Below are 16,312 nucleotides of genomic sequence, written 5' to 3' on the forward strand. Positions count from 1 at the left end.
CAGAGGGGAAGCCAAGAATCAAAGGAGGAGTTTCTGCATGTAGCTGGCATTTACTTACCACGCTTCGTTCCAGTTCCCTTTCTTTCTCCCTTTCCCGTTCTTTCTCTCGTTCCCGCTCTCTTTCTCTCTCTTTCTCTTCCCTGGCCTTCTGTTCAGCCTCTCTGCGCACTTTCTCAACAAGATCAGCTCGTTTCTTGGCCAGTTTAGAGCCATCCAGGGGCACAAAGTAGAGATCAGTCCGTGAACAAGAATTAAAGCCACGATCCAGATGTTTGTTGAACCTGGGTGAGAAAGAAACCTGAATATCTCAGCCTCCATATGAACTCACCCTGGGTAAACCCAAATTCTTCAAGAAAAACAGTACATTATTTGACCTGCAAGAATTACAAACATTAGGCCAAATGACACAACAATTTTAATTTTGCATTGTTTATTCTGCTTCTATTCCTTGTGAGTGGCACAGTGGCCTAGAGGTGAAAACACTCGCCTCTCACTTGGAAGGTTGAGAGTTCAATCCTAGGCACCAGATGTTTCTCTATCAGGACGCAAAGAGAAAGTATCTGCTGCAAATTCTGTGTAGGCATCAGGAAGGGCATCCGGCCATAAACACTCAGCTCCATTCAGTCGCCCCGACTCCACCCCGATAAAAGGGGTTAAAAGGTCATTAAAAAAAATCTGCTTCTATTTCTTGAATAGACAGGTAAAATGCAGAAGCCATACAAAGCACTATGACTTAATAAGTCCATCAAAAATTCCTTTTCAAAGCGATTCTAACTTTTGAGATTTTAACAAAGTGTCATATACAAAGCTTTTAAAAATGGGTGATGCATGACTCAATCAATTAAATATGCATAGCCATGGAGCAATGGGGGAACTCTGTTCCTATAGGGATATTCCAAGCTCACTTGCTAAAGAAACCTTCTACATCGTCATTCTCTGCTGCTGAATTCTGCAAATTCAATTGGTCAGAGAAAGAATTCCTTGCCCCCACTTCCCCACCCACTCCGTTTCCTTGTGTTCCTTACCTGGCTGATTGGCTGGCATGACTTGGGACATCCACCACTTTGGGAGCTGGGGAAGGACTCCGTATTGGAGGCATTGGGCTATCAGGGGGCTCAAATTCTTCTGAAGGCTCTTGCTTGATTTGTGCAGCACTGAGTGGCAGGGGAGGCAAGGGTGGGGCAGGGGCAGCCATACTTCCAGAGGCAGGAGGGACGATGGGGGCTGGTGAGGAGGCCTTGTAGCCACCTGCTGCCGGAGAAGAGCTTAATCTGTATCCTGGGGGCGTGGCTACACGGAAGGAGGATGCCGAGGATGCAGGAGGAGACCCTGGCTTGTATGGAGCTGGCGGCTGGAAAGTAGGAGATGGAGAAGCTGTGCGCTTCCCATAAGGGGCTGTCGTTGGGGCTCCAACTGGAGGCGATGCTGTCTTATACGGAGCTGTAGAAGAAGAGGCCATTGTGGTTATGACAGTGGAGAGGGTAACTGAAGCAGAAGTGACTGGGGGTCCAGCCCCATGGGCAGGTGAAGGGGGAGGGGGAGGAGGAAAGGCATAGGCAGCTGTGCTCTGCCCTTGAGGGTGGCTACAGAGTCCAGAGTATGTCCCCTGGGATGAGGAAGAGGAAGAGGAGGAGGAGGAAGAAGAAGAGGAGGAAGAAGAGGAGGAGGAAGAAGAAGAGGAAGATGCAGAAGGAGCCTGACTGTATGTAGCATGGCTATGGGGTGGGTAGAGGCGTAGCCCATAGGCAGCATGAGGAGGGTGATGTGGACCTGGTTCTAACGGGTGGGAATAACTACTAGATGTCTGGGGTGTGGCAACTGCTGCTGGAGAGAGACCAGCACCATTGCTGTGGTTGTGATGGTGCTGCTGCTGCTGCTGGTGATGAGTGGACTGACCAGGAAAGGAGGCAGGAGGATGAGAGTTAGTGTTCCCTAGTGGGCGGCTATATGGTGGTGGGCCTTGACTCCATACAGGCTGGGAGGGCATGGAGGGCTGTGTGTACTTGGGCGGTTGGCTGGATACAGAGAGGCTGCTGGGTGGTGGAAAGGAGTGGCCATATGATGAACTGTAACTGGGCAATGCCTGGGAAGGGGGAGGAAGGGGATACTGAGCAGAAGAGTTGGGGGGTGGAGGAGGAGGGGGGGCATAGGGATAACGAGAAGGGACGGGTGACTTATCCTGCCCTATTGCATGGGGTGATGAAAGATGTCCACTTAATGCTTGCCCCACCACTCCTGGTGAGCTGGAGGTCACAGACATGTTATTTAGAGGGCGCAGAGCTGGAGGCGGAGGCAGATTGGCTAGCACATGCGGGAAAGTCGCAGCAGCAGAAGGAATTATTGATGGGGAATTGTTTGGAGGTGTCTTCTGAGGAGGCAAGCCACCTGCCACAGAGGCTAATGAAATGGGAGTAGTTGGAGGTGGGTTGTGCTTAGTACCGAGGGACTGCTCACGCACGCTTGGTGTTGGAATCCCCACTCCTGCACTCACAACTTTGGGCCCCAGTTGGACCACATTAGCATTGGGGTACAGAGAAGTATGCATTGTGCAGGACGAAGAGGACGAAGAAGAGGGGGAGGAGGAGGAGTTGGTGGAAGGAGTGGGAACTGGTGGGGCTTGGCCCTGCGCCTGGAAAATCCTTGAAGCCTGGGCTTCAATTTGAGATTGGTAGCCACTTGGGGGGCCCTGAGGATGAACCTCCCCTGATAAGCTGAAGTTGGATTCTGGGGGACGTGCAAGGCCCTCTGGGAGGGGAGCTGGCGAGGGGCTCTGGGGAAAGAGCGGGGGGTGATGATAAGAGCGGGCGGGTCCTTGTGAAAGCACAGAGGAGGAATCAGAATCATTCTCCACACTGCCAGGGCTGTAGACACTGGGAGAGGTGCTTCGATTATCTTGATCAATGTCTCGTGGGTCACTGCTTGTCTCATCGTTGAAGCTATGGCCATCTAGGCTGTCCACATCTGAAGGAGATTGTGGTCTTGGCAGCTCCTAGGATTTAAGAAAAGCAATGAATACTCAGCAGATACACTTTCAGGGATATTAAAAGAGACCTTGCTTGGTAAGCTATGGAGCTATGTTAAAAGAAGAATTACAATTGGGTATAGGAAATGCTGCCTCATTTGTGTGTGAATAATCAGCTGACTTGACAAGCAATGGAAAATACAACCACAACTGTCAGATATCATGATAGAGCAGAGGTGAATACTTAATAGAAGGGACCTTCTAGTCCCTTCCAGCTCAACCTCCTGCTCAAGCAGGAAACCCTATACATTTCAGACAAATGGTTGTCCAATTTCTTCTTTAAAACTTCCAGTGTTGGAGCAGCCACAACTTCTGGAGGCAAGTTATTCCACTGATTACCGGTAATTGTTCTAACTGTCAGGAAGTTTCTCCTTTGTTCTAGGTTGGTTCTTGGCTACATGAGCTTAGGAAAACAATAATTCTGGGGAAGTTTGGAGCTGAGCCATCCTAACGAAGAAAAGTTGTAGGGAAAACCTACTTCTGTTTTAGTTTTCTTTGCAGCATTGGTATCCTCTCCTTCACTCTCTGAAATCTCCTCTGATCGACTTTGCTTGCTTCCTTTAGGTGCCATTGATTCCTCCACACGACCTTTCTGCAAGACAAATGGATAGGGGAAGGGACATATTGCAGAGCAAAAAAAAGTAAATATCATTTATTCAAAGTATACATGTTAAATTTTCTGTTTAGCTACAGAAAATGTAATATAATTAACATGCATCTAAGCTTAATTGAAACTATTTCCTGTATTGGTCACATAGGTGATTCCATTATCACACAGATAATGTAGTGGCCGAGAAAGTATCAGACTGCTAAGCATCCAATTTAGGGCAGATTTAGGGCAGATTAGGACAACTGATGGTAGAGGTTATGTAGGTTAACAAATAACCAATAATTGCCTTAAAAGAGGAAGGACCTTCAAACTCTAATAAATGTTTTTGCAAACAGCTGAAAATTTTACCTTGGTAGTTTGTCGTGATTTCTCAGCTTTGCCATCACTGCTGGAAGTACTGACACCACCAGGAGATGCTCGACCCCGGGTTCTGAGCTCCTCTCGGGGCCCCGGAGTCTCCTTCTTTCGACCACTCCGCATTGACATCTTTTGAGAAAACACCCAATTATTTATTTCAGGTTTTTACATCTTCCAATTCTTTCCTGTCTCCTGGTCTGAACTTTTCTGTCTCTTCTCAGTTAGGATTTTCATCATGTGTAAAGCTATCAAAAATATCTCAGTATCTGGATTCACAATCTCCAGGTAGAACAATTCATCAATCTCATTATCTATAATGATTTTGTCTTTACAGGTATTTGCCTGTAGTATTGCTTGCCTGGTGAGGCAAGTGAAAGACTTCAGATTAAGCATTTTTAATAGCAAAATACTGTACATTTCATGTAGTATAGATTTAATAAAAATATCTGAATGGAATTTTGTAGCTCTGGGGTGTATAAAAAAATGCAAACTGTCTTACAAACAACCACTTCTTCTCTTTACATTCTTTCTACTCCATTCAGTGTAGGAGTACAATTTTGTGTCATACATTTTTTCCCCTCTGCCTTAATAAAATACAACAAGCGATTTGCTAAATTAAGCATGGATGATTATCATCCACGTACAGTTATTTCCTGGTTATGCTGTCTTTGTAAAACTGCAAAACCAGTATAATGTTAGGTACTTAGTACCGCAACTGATAGGCTTGGAAGTTTAAGTTGTATAGGTTAGTTTAAAGTAACGAAAAGGACAATTATCTTAGATAGGGGTGTCAAACTCAAGGCCCAGGGGCTGGATTTGGCCCTGTGGGCCACCCTGGAAACAGCGAAGGACCAGCCCGCAGTCCTTCTGCCAGTGAAAATGGAGTTCGGGAGGGCCATGTGTGCCACAGGCACCGACAGGAGTGATATCAAGGTGGCCACATCCACCCTGGCCATCCCGCCCACCCACCCCCCGAGGTCAAATACAACCCTAATGTGGCTCTCAATGAAATCGAGTTTAACACCCCTATTTTAGGTATACCTGTCAAGCCCAGCTCCGGCTCGACACATGACGCTACAGGGATACAGATCATGGGAGCAGCTCCTAATCAAAGATCCAAAGGGATGGCATATCAAGGACTTGTTTGAGGGCTGCAGGGATCTGCATTTGGCAAGCATGAGAAAAGAATCAGCACACTGGCAGCCGGGATAGAGGGAGATGAGGGCTGGGCGTTAGGAAGAGCTGCTTTAGTTCCGGGATTTAGCAGATGACCTGGCAGCTGAGGCTGTCAGACAAGGAGGGAAAGAGCGGCCAGGCGTCCAATCAACAGAGCAGTTCAGCCATGGGGCAGGGCATGAGCAGTGCAGCATGTTTAAAAGGGGCTGAGAGGCAGAAGCTCTCAGCGCTGACTTTATACAGAGAGACCTCGACTTTTACTGAGACCCGGTTTGTAGCAGACCCAATGAACGAAGTCACTATCGGAAAGAAAACCAAGTTGGCTTGTTTCTTCTCACGGCGTCTGACACAACTGTGGCTAAGCTAGCTGAGAGTACCATAAGCGAGGTCCTCAAACCTGGCCAATCCATGAATTACAGAATTTTTGCCAGCGTCAAGATCTTCAAAAATATTTGCAGATAATTAAAGCATCCATTCATTAATTGGTGGAAGCCAATATTTGTTAATTGAATAGACATGGTACAAATTTAAGGACATATTATTTTCATTTTGAGGGTAATTTTGGTTCAGGTTTACTAATACAAGATGAAAGGAATAAGATTTTTTTAAAAAAAATATTTCCCTCTAGGAGCGATTAATAATTCTTTTTATGGAATGGCTAAGTAACATTACTTTATACTAAACTTTGTGGAGTGTGTCTTTCATTATATTAAATTTGCAGTTATTGTAGAACTTCAAAGATGAATTATTACTTAATCAAAATTCTGTAACTACAGTATAAATAAAATAGTAGTTTTATTTTCTTACTACTTTTCTATTGCTATTCTCAAGATGACAGAGACAGGACACTTTAATGTTTATTTCCATCTGACCCCCATAAATCACACAGAATCAAATATAAACATATTAATCCACAAAGCCTTAAAACTTTTCGTCACTTGGAAATACCCATCCGCTATGTTTTCATGATGGCACCACAGCAATCCGCACCCCAGACCCTTTACTCTATCAGATACAGGTAGTCCTTGATTTACAACAGTTCATTTAAGGACCATTCAAAGTTACAACGGCACTGAAAAAGTGACTTATGACCGTTTTTCACATGACCATTGCAGCATCCCCATGATCACATGATCCAACATTCAGACGCTTGGAAGTGATTCATATTTGTGATGGTTGCTGTGTTCTGGGGTCATGTGATCATCTTTTGCCACCTTCTGACATGCAAAGTCAACGGAGAAGCCAGATTCATGAAACAACTCTGTTACTAACTTAACAACTAAAGTGATTTACTTAACAACTGTGGCAAGAAAGGTCATAACAAGGAGCAATATTCACTTAACAACTGTCTCACTAAGCAACAGAAATTGTGAGCTCATTTGTGGTTGTTAAGTTGAGGACTACCTGTACTCATGAATGAAATGCTCACACTTCAATAGCTCCCCAATTATTTAAATTTAGGAATCACAAGGCATTCCTGAAGACTGCCAACACACTTCTACAATCACTTCTAGAATCAGTTTTTTAAAATGTTTTAATTTTTGTTTATGTCTCTGTTGTTTTATTCTGGCTGTAAACCGCCCTGAGTCCTTTGGGAGAAGGGCGGTATAGAAATCAAATTAATAAATAAATAATAAATAAATAAATAAATAAATACACAGGTAGTCCTCAACTTACAACTACAATTGAGCCCAAAATTTATGTTGCTATGTGAACAATTTGTTGAGTGAAAAGTCATAAAATGTCACATTTTGTCACATTTGTTAAATGAATTACTGTAGTTGTTAAATTAGTAACATGGTTGTTAAGTGAATCGGGTTTCCCCACTGACTTTGCTTCTCAGAAGTCTGCAAAAGGGATTACATGACTGTAACCATCATAAATTTGAGTCAGTTGTCTAGCATCCGAATGTAAATCATGTGACTATGGAGATGTTGTGGTGGTCATAAATATGAAAAATGGACGTAAGTCATTTTTTAGTGCTATTATAACTTCGAGTGGTCACTAAGTGAACTGTTGTAAGTCAAGGACTATCTGTATAATGCTTCTGTTGGTTTCTAAATGTATTCTCCCTCAGTGTTGAGAGGAGCAGCTACCAGGTCTAACACCAGGTTCTTTTATTTTCTTAATAAAATTAAGCTCATCTTATTATGTAGTCTTATTATTATTTCATCCTACTTACAGAATCTTTATTCTGTCGAGTCTTCATTCTTTTGGGTGTAGGGTCCCCATTCTCCTTCGTCCGGGTGGATGAAAACATTAACTTTTGTACCTTTTCCCACTCTGCTATTCCTTGAGGGACTGAGGTAAGAGCCTCAAAGAATTGCACTCCTCAGAAAAAATAATCAGCAAGAAACTTTATCCAGGTATGCAATGAGTTCCTGGCAATTTCTAAAACAGAGAATTTGGAGAAAGAGATAAGAAGTTAGAAAATGTTATATGAATTAGAGTTAAAGGTTTTCTTTACTATGCCTCAGACTCTTCAATAAAACTATTCAAAACTTAAAAGTGCATATTAGATGGCATACTATTCTATTCTAAAGCTTCTCTCTGAAAAATCACCAATTTACATATTTCTACAGTAATGGAAGAAAATCAGAATATTATTTATTTAGAATTCATTTTCTCCAGAACTGATAACATTATTAATGGCTTAAAATACCAAGAGATGCTGACACTTTAATTATGATCGTTTCTGCATGTTTATTTTGCAGCTTTTACTATAATAGCTATTTGCAGTCTAATTATATTGTCTTGTTCAATATCATTCTGAATATAGAATTTCAATACAAAGTAGTTTTAACATTTGTTTAATCCATGTTACATACAACCTTGTAAATTCCTAAATAACCTTGACTCCATCAACAGACACCATGTTAATGCTTTGAAAGAGAAAATAGAACATGGAACGTAAGAATCATATGGTTGGAAGGGATCTTGGAGTCTTTCAGTCCAAACCCCTGCTCAAGCAGGAGATCCTACATCAATCCACACAAACAGTTTTCCAATCTCTTCTTGAAAACCTCTAGTGATGGAGGAGCTACAACTTGGAAGGCAAGCTATTCCATTGATTAATTGTTCTCACTATAAGGAAATTTCTCCTTAGTTTTAGGTTGGAACTCTCTTTAATGATCTTCCACCCGTTACTTCTGCCCTAGATTAGATTAACCCCCTCTTCTCTGTGACAGTCCCTCAACTACTGGACGACTGCTATCACCCCTGTCCTTCTCTCTTTTAGACTAAACCAGGGATTGGCAACCTGAAACACTCAAAGAGCCACAAAGGTCCTAGTTGGAAGCCCCCTGTTCAATTCTGGAGCTGACCAGAAGTCTGGTTCCCCCAACATAGAATTCCTCCTAGCGTGGTATCCTTTTTCCTCTGCCGACTGGAAGTCCAGTTCCCCTACCATAGTCTCCTCCTAGCTCAGCATCCTTTTTCCTCTACCTGTCCTAATCAAAAGTCCTATCTATTGTGGAGCCAACCGACGACAGGAGAGGGATGAAACAGCAGCAGAGGGATGAAACAGCCACATGCGGCTACAAAGCTGCAGGTTGCTGACCCCTAGACTAGACATACCTAATTCCCTTAGCCATTTGTCATATGGTTTAGCCTGGGACCCCTTATGATCTTTGTTGCTCTTCTCTGCACTCTTTCTAAAGTCTCAACATCTTTTTCATATCATCCAGACCAGAACTAGATACAAGTGTGGCCTCACTAGTGCAATATAAATATTAATCTGGTACAACTTTATGGACATTCAAATTGTCTGCATGTATCTTAAAAGAAGAAATGAAGCTTTTGTAACCATTTGCAGGATCTGGGCTTGCACAAACCACGGCCTTTCATGCCTCTTTTCAGCTTTAATCTAATCTTTCATGCCTCTTTCAGCCTCTTTTATTTAATTTTTTATTTAATCTTATTTTAATCTCTTAATCTGAGATACCATGCAGTTAAGTACCATTTTACATGGCATATTACTTATGAGAAGTGCTGCCTATGTGGCTTGGATCAAGTCCACCTATAATAGTGAAGCTATTTAAAATGAGGTGTGTGTTCATCCAGGTATTACTTCATACCTTCAGCTTTCTTGGCAACAATGATAGTTCTCTAATAATGTTGTATTACCAAATGAAGAATTCGGGGACATTTGGACCTATTTTTGAAACATCAGTTGGCCTAATGTTAGTCAGTTACCTCAATATTTTTACTGTCAGCCAAAGAGTATCGGCTAGTGAGGACTAGAAGATGGGCGTTTTCCACAGCGGCCCCTGCTTTTTTCCACAGCGGCCCCTGCTCTGTGGAACATCCTCCCTTCAGAGATTAGAATGGCACCAAACCTATTAGCCTTTCATAAGGCCTTAACAACCTAGCTCTGTTCCTGAGCCTGGGATGCTGAACGTGTTAAGAGCCCCATTTCCTGGCTATATTGCTAACTGGCTAAGTATCTTACTGCTCTATATGTTTATTTTGGATGTTTCTATAGTTTGTATTGTTTCAAAATGTTTTTAGTATTTTGATTGTAACATATTTTTTGAATTGCAAGCCATCCAGAGTCATTTACTAAGATAGGGAGAGGGAGGGAAGGAGGGGGCGGGGAGAGAGAGAGAGAGAGAGAGAGAGAGAGAGAGAGAGAGAGAGAGAGAGAGAGAAAGAAAGAAAGAAAGAAAGAAAGAAAGAAAGAAAGAAAGAAAGAAAGAAAGAAAGAAAGAAAGAAATTGGGCTTTCTTTCCCAGAGCCAATGTAGTTTGTGCTGGGGTTTCATGTGACTTGGAAAATATCAAATTTAGCCATTTAGCTATGAGATCATACACAAAAGAAAGAAGATTTACAGTACCCAAGTGGAAACTCTATTCTCTGTGAGGATGCATAATTTATATATTGGACTAAAATTGACTTTTCCTACTTGGTACAACAGCTTAAAATCTGCATTTTTCAATGACAAAGAAAATAAGCTAAAGAAGGAAGAAGCTATGAGTGGATAAGGGCACATACAACTCTATCTAATTAGATTTTGTTGAGGTTAAAGACTAAAGGATCAAGACCAAGGTTTCTACTTTCAGGTTTTAAAGGAGGCTTGAATGAAGACAGAGGTAATATAAAACTGTCCAGGATGGAATTTCTAAGCACAAAAAAACCTCAGAAATTAGGATGTTTGTACAAGACAATGATAATACTCATATAGAGGTTGATCGTTTTCCAACAAAGTCTTGAATATAACTTAAGTTCAATTAGGTATGTATTGTAACCTATTTGTAAAAGAGTAATAGTGTCAACAAAGGATAGCTAAAATGGAGAAAATATGGAATGGGAAATTCTGAAAACAAATGCTAATATTATAGAGAAATTACAATTCTGCTGAACTCTGTAGATGCAGAGCAAAATTCTAGTAACATTAACCCCTATGGAAGCAATTATTTTATTAGGCCAATGGAAATTTCACACAAAGTAGCAAGCTTTCAACTGTCAATATGTTTTTACTGGCACAATGTTAAAAGTCCAGACAACAGTCATATCAGATGAAAAATCTGTAGTTTAAAACAACATATTATGTTCAATATTTCTTCAAGTAATCCAATAATTATTACTCTATATCATAAAATACAGATTAAAATACAGAATTTATGGAGCTACTGGTAATTATCAATTCTTGTATTCTCGTGTGAATTTTGGAACAGACATTTCTATCTCCCTCTTTCTTTAAAAAAATTCTGATAACACAATTAAGGAAACAGGGGGCTCATCAGTAGAAACCTGAAAATTGTTTATTATTTTTTGGGAAGAAATCATTTTAAAAGTGGAATATTGCTCATTTAAGTATGAAACTTTTATTATTGAACCTCAATATTTACAAACTAAGAGATCTGCAAATAACCTAATAGACAAATAACCTAATGTGGTCTCTTCCCAAAATCCCAAAACTTTAACCAAAGACTATCTACTATTGACCTCACCCCATTCCTAAGAGTCTGTAAGGGGCATGCATAAGGGCACCAGTGTGCCTACCGTTCCTGTCCTAATGTTTCCCTTGATTGTATCCAATTTGTATGGTTATTTCATGCTTATACTTATATATACTGTTGTGTTTGACAAAACAAATAATAATAATAATAATAATAATTTAATTTGTATATATAATAATAAACAAACAAACAAACAAACAAGGGTATTATACAATAAGAAATTCTCCTGTACAAGGCTCACTGGAATCAAATGAGCACAACAGTTCTCCTTTTAATATAGCTTGCACCAAAAAATTTCCAGCTGAACTGAACACACAAGCATGTTCTAATATCAACTGCCTGAAAAAAGTCCTAGGAGATTTAAAATAGAAGGTAGCACAAATTTATTCCATTAAAAATTAATCTGATAGTGCTGTCCTATGCCCACTCTTTAATTTACTATTTCTAGCCTATCTGTCTTCTCACATGGTCCTTTGAAGGAAACACCACCAAACTCAATTACATTTAAGCAAACATGTATAGGCATATGCATTAAGAATGATTCACTTGCACCAGGCAAAACATTAAGAGATGAAAACAGTTACAGATTGTACACAATAGCACGCTACTTGTAGCACTCAGCAAAAAAATGTGGACAGCTAAGCATTTCATGCTCCTTCCCACTCCAAATTTTCTTTTTTCACATTAAAATATGCAAAAATTAAAATATCAAAAATTCAACAGAAGGCTAGAACAAAGCAAGAAAAATGACATAAGGTTCCATTTCTGATGTTAATTTTATAGAATAGAATAGAATAGAATTTTATTGGCCAAGTGTGATATTTCATATAACTTACAAAACACATTTTCGTCCTAATATGTTCTATTTGTTTAAGCTTTCCAGTCAAATTCTTTTGTTATTTTTTTTATATGGAGTATTATACTACTGTGTAAAATTGTAGGCTCCTCTTGCCATCTTATTTGATTTCCAGCTCTGTTTCCCTAACCCTACCCAGAGGAAATGGCGGGGACTGGCTGCACATGCGTTTAAATATTTTCGGAGAAGGCTTATTTTTGGGGAGGGCTTATCTTTGGAGGGTGGCTTATTTTAGCACATGCGCTCAAAAGCTCGATTGGGCTTATTATTAGGGGATGTCTTATTTTAGGGGAAACAGGATACTTATGTAGGACCTTTGTTTCTACAGTATCTCAGTGATAATAATGCACGCTAGAATATATGCAAATACTGGGCTGGTGTGCTCTCCTGGCTTTGAAATGCTTCTTCATGTTAAGCAACACCATTTCAGTGCAAACATGGTTGGCGTGGTAGAAAAAAATAAGCATTAATATATTATAGTCTTTTAAGTTTAGTAGCCATGATGTAGAATATCCTCAAAACAAGATTTATCTGTGCCACGAATTCATTTGGAAGGTTATTTATGACAAGGAATGGATATGACAATAGTGATCTATCTTTGAGAGAGTACCAATCGGTCAGGATTAGAAAGACAGTATACAGTAAGTAAAAACTCTAAGCACTCTAAACAAGTACAGATAATCCTCAATTTGCCACACTTCATTTAGTGACTAAAGTTACAATGGCACTGAAAAAAGTGTCTTATGACCCCTTTTCACACTTACGACCATTGCAGCATCCCATGGTCACATGATCAAAATTCAGATGCTTGGCAACTGATTCATATTTATGATGGTTGCAGTGTCTTGGGGTCATGTTATCAACTTTTGCGACTTTCTGATAAACAAAGTCAATGGGGAAGTCAGATTCACTTCACAACAGTGTTACTAACAATTGCAATGCTTCATTTTAACAACAGTGGCAAAAAAAAATGGTAAATGGAGCACAACTCACTTAACAAATGTTTCACTTACCAACGTAAGTTTTGAGCTCAATTGTGGTCGTAAGTCAAGGACTATGTGTAAGATCTTTGTCAAGTCAAATTCAACTTTCAGATATGTCCAATGTAGTTTTCCTTGCAACAATTTGAAATGGGATTTTTATTTTTATTTTTTTACTGCCAAGCTAACCTATGGACTTAAAAGATTCCTGGTGATCTTCTCCTGTTCAAGTACTAGCTATGTCTAATCCTGCTTTGAAATTGGCCAAGATACATTTCAAAAGAATATTAATATTTTATTATTTTAGTAATAATTTCTAATTGTCAAACTTCTCTTATTCTGTAAGTCCTATTTTAACACGAAATATCAAAATCGCTTCAGTATTAGTTCTAGATATACTTCAATGCTTTAAATCCATGAAAACTAACCTGAATTGAATTTTACCTGTTAATAGCAAATTCATTGTAGTTGTAATTACATGCCTCAAGTCCCAAGAATCCCTGACATTACTGATACAAGACAATATTAGTGTCTCAGGGTTAAATTGTGGGATCCTTGGGGTTGTCTGTGTTTGGTTGCTTATCTGCCGATGTTTCATTATCAAACTAGGTAACATCATCAGTGCTAGCAATGAATTATAATGAAATATCTGCAATAAAAATGGTCTAGGAAACCTTTTCAACAGGAACAGAAAACTATTTCAAGACAATGTGCCTAGGATTTATGCCTCTACAATTATGGGATACCTACCACTGCAGAAACTCTCTGGTGGATATAGGTTAGGGCAGGCATCATGAGCCATAGAAACCAGAATGTGTATAAGGAGCCAACACAGATCAGATAGCACAGATGGGTTTCATATCACAATTCAGCACAGTCATTACATTAGAGTAGTTGATTAAATATAAGCAATATGGAAACGGTTAATATAATATTTCAGGGCTTCATTTGAAAATATGTAGTTGCTGCCTTCACACTTTGTGTTACTCCAAGAATGTCATTTTAAATATCCATACAGGATGTTATAGCAGTGCTATACATACGTATAATATGTGTACTTTCTGAAACCAAAATTGCAGAACAATGACAGAATTGAGTTTATAAATGTGAACTACCGTATTTGCTTGAAAGCAAGAGTGGTATAATTGCAAAACTGGGGTCTAATAGTGAAAAAAAAATTTTTGCTGGAAAGAAAAAGTTGTGGGCAGTGGTGAAATCCTCCGCGGTTTCCACCGGTTCGCTGCCGCACATGCGCAGTGCGTACCAAACGCACACTGCATGAGCGTGCATACACAGAAAGTGCCAAATGCATGCTTCATGCAGAAAAAGGACATTTAACAAGGTAAAGTAAAACTGCAAGGGGTGGGGAACAGCTGTGCCATGCTATTTAGATTCGCTAGAAAACAGGATTTCCTGCTTTCTAGCTAATATAAATCACGCAGCACAGCTGATCATCGGAAATACCAGTTTGGACCAACCAGTGGCTTTTTTTTACTACCAGTTCGCCTGAACCAGTGCGAACTGGTAGGATTTCACCAGTGGTTGTGGGGAAGTTAAACTGCATATCTCCATTCGTTCTAGTATGGAGACAATGTGACTTTTATTTGGGGATGGGTGGCTTAAAGACATGCTGGGCTTAGCAAAAAGATTTGGAACAATGAAGGTACCAGATGACCAAGATCAAAATGGCACCCTTTGTGACCCAACAAATCACTTTGCCATATTTCGGACTCTAGTGCTCATACTTGCAGACAAGCAGCAGAAAAAGCCACATTCAGTTTAATGGTTCCCTAGCTGTATAGTCCTCACTAAACTGAAAGCCAAGGGCTCTGGAGAAGAACTGGTTATTAAATTTATTCTCAGGATAAGGTATTTGGTGTTTGAGAAAGGGAGATCCAATGCAATCCATCATGAAATAGAATTTCTGGATTCCTACATTTTCTTCAGTGCCATTCAATCCCAAAGATTAACCAAACATTTTCAAGGGTCTGCAGGATTGGCCACACTCTGACAAGACAGTTTGAATATGTGTAAAGATAATTTCTAGATTATTTTAGAAATGGAAATTCAAATACAGTGTTCATTCATCTTAAACTCAGTGTAAATTATTTAGTTCTGTGTCCATTTTCCACATAGAGTGAAACATATAATATCTAAAGGATTTCTATTTCTTTCACCTCAAGAATTATACCAACCTCCTCTTGTATTTAGCTCTGTTTTAATTTCCTCTGCCTCCTTTTTTTGCTTAAAATATGTTTAATATATATTTCAAAATCTATCTGAAATAAACTGGAATTCCAATTATTGTCTGTGTCATGAAGTTCATTGGGTGACCTTGAGGAAGTAACTGTTCTTAATCTACATTACATGATCGTTTGGAGAATAAAATTACATATTCGGCTTTCAGCTCCATATATAATAAAAGTAATATTAATACATCAATTTTATACCTAATTTATAAATTGTATGCAATACTATTTTTAGAATAGCTTTGAGACTGTTAATTTAAATACTATTGGTATGATTTTCATATTGTTTTATGGGATGTCTTAAGAGTTCCAAGGGCTCTTTTAAGATAAAATGTTAAGAAGAAATTAATAATGCCACAATAATACCCCTTTTCCTTTCAAATAGGCATCATGCCATACATAATAAAGATACTTAGAAGAAAAAAATTACAAATTTATGGCAAAAGCATTTCTTTAGAAGTTGAAAAAAATATAGAGAACGTTAAAAAACATCATTAGTCTTAAAATCTAAAGAAAAATAAATAAGACTTATTTCTAAGTCAACTGTTGTGGAATTCTTTTCCCAAAACGAAATGAACTTCTGGAATAATCAGAAATGAATTGGAATAATCAGAAAATAATAATAATATGCTAGTGGCCAATATGGTATTGAAAAGTCTCCTGGGGCCTCCATTAAATTTTGCCTTCTCCAGAATAATTTTTCTTGTATTAATGTTTTTAAATACAGGGGTACCTTGAATGCTAAAAACATTATGACTCGTTGGAAGTCTCAGAAGATGATTAGCATTTTTTAGCAATACAGTATTTTTTAATTAAGGCATTAACATTTTTAGATGTAATGCTGCTGCACATTTAAGGCTGCATTATAGTAAAAGCATAACTTTTATATGCACTGGGAAACAAAAAAATGTGCGACTCACTTTATTGTGATATTCAGTTTATTGGGGTGGGTTGGAACCAAACACACAATATCTCTGAGGTATGCCTGTATTAAACCAGAGCATTCACTGCCTACCCTGAATAAGGACAATAATATTCTTATTCTGATATTCATAATACAAAGTCTTCACTTATATATGGCACTGATTTACCTGCAATAGTT

General features: G+C 39.3%; 1 protein-coding gene across 6 annotated transcripts in view; it reads right to left on the reverse strand.

Moving 5' to 3' along the window:
- The window catches only part of ATN1 (atrophin 1), a 60,023-nt gene that overhangs the window by 8,130 nt on the left and 35,581 nt on the right, over window positions 1–16,312 (reverse strand). For all 6 annotated transcript variants that reach the window (XM_058168295.1, XM_058168298.1, XM_058168296.1 and 3 more), the window contains exons 2-6: window positions 7,348–7,556; window positions 3,981–4,118; window positions 3,501–3,614; window positions 1,026–2,989; window positions 59–281 (exon numbers count right to left, since the gene is read on the reverse strand). In XM_058168295.1, coding sequence (XP_058024278.1) covers window positions 59–281; window positions 1,026–2,989; window positions 3,501–3,614; window positions 3,981–4,118; window positions 7,348–7,425 — 2,517 coding nt within the window. In that variant the 5' untranslated portion in view covers window positions 7,426–7,556. The remainder of the gene's footprint in view (window positions 1–58; window positions 282–1,025; window positions 2,990–3,500; window positions 3,615–3,980; window positions 4,119–7,347; window positions 7,557–16,312) is intronic.

The sequence above is a fragment of the Ahaetulla prasina genome, chromosome 2, assembly GCF_028640845.1.
Source record: "Ahaetulla prasina isolate Xishuangbanna chromosome 2, ASM2864084v1, whole genome shotgun sequence".
Lineage (NCBI taxonomy): Eukaryota > Metazoa > Chordata > Lepidosauria > Squamata > Colubridae > Ahaetulla > Ahaetulla prasina.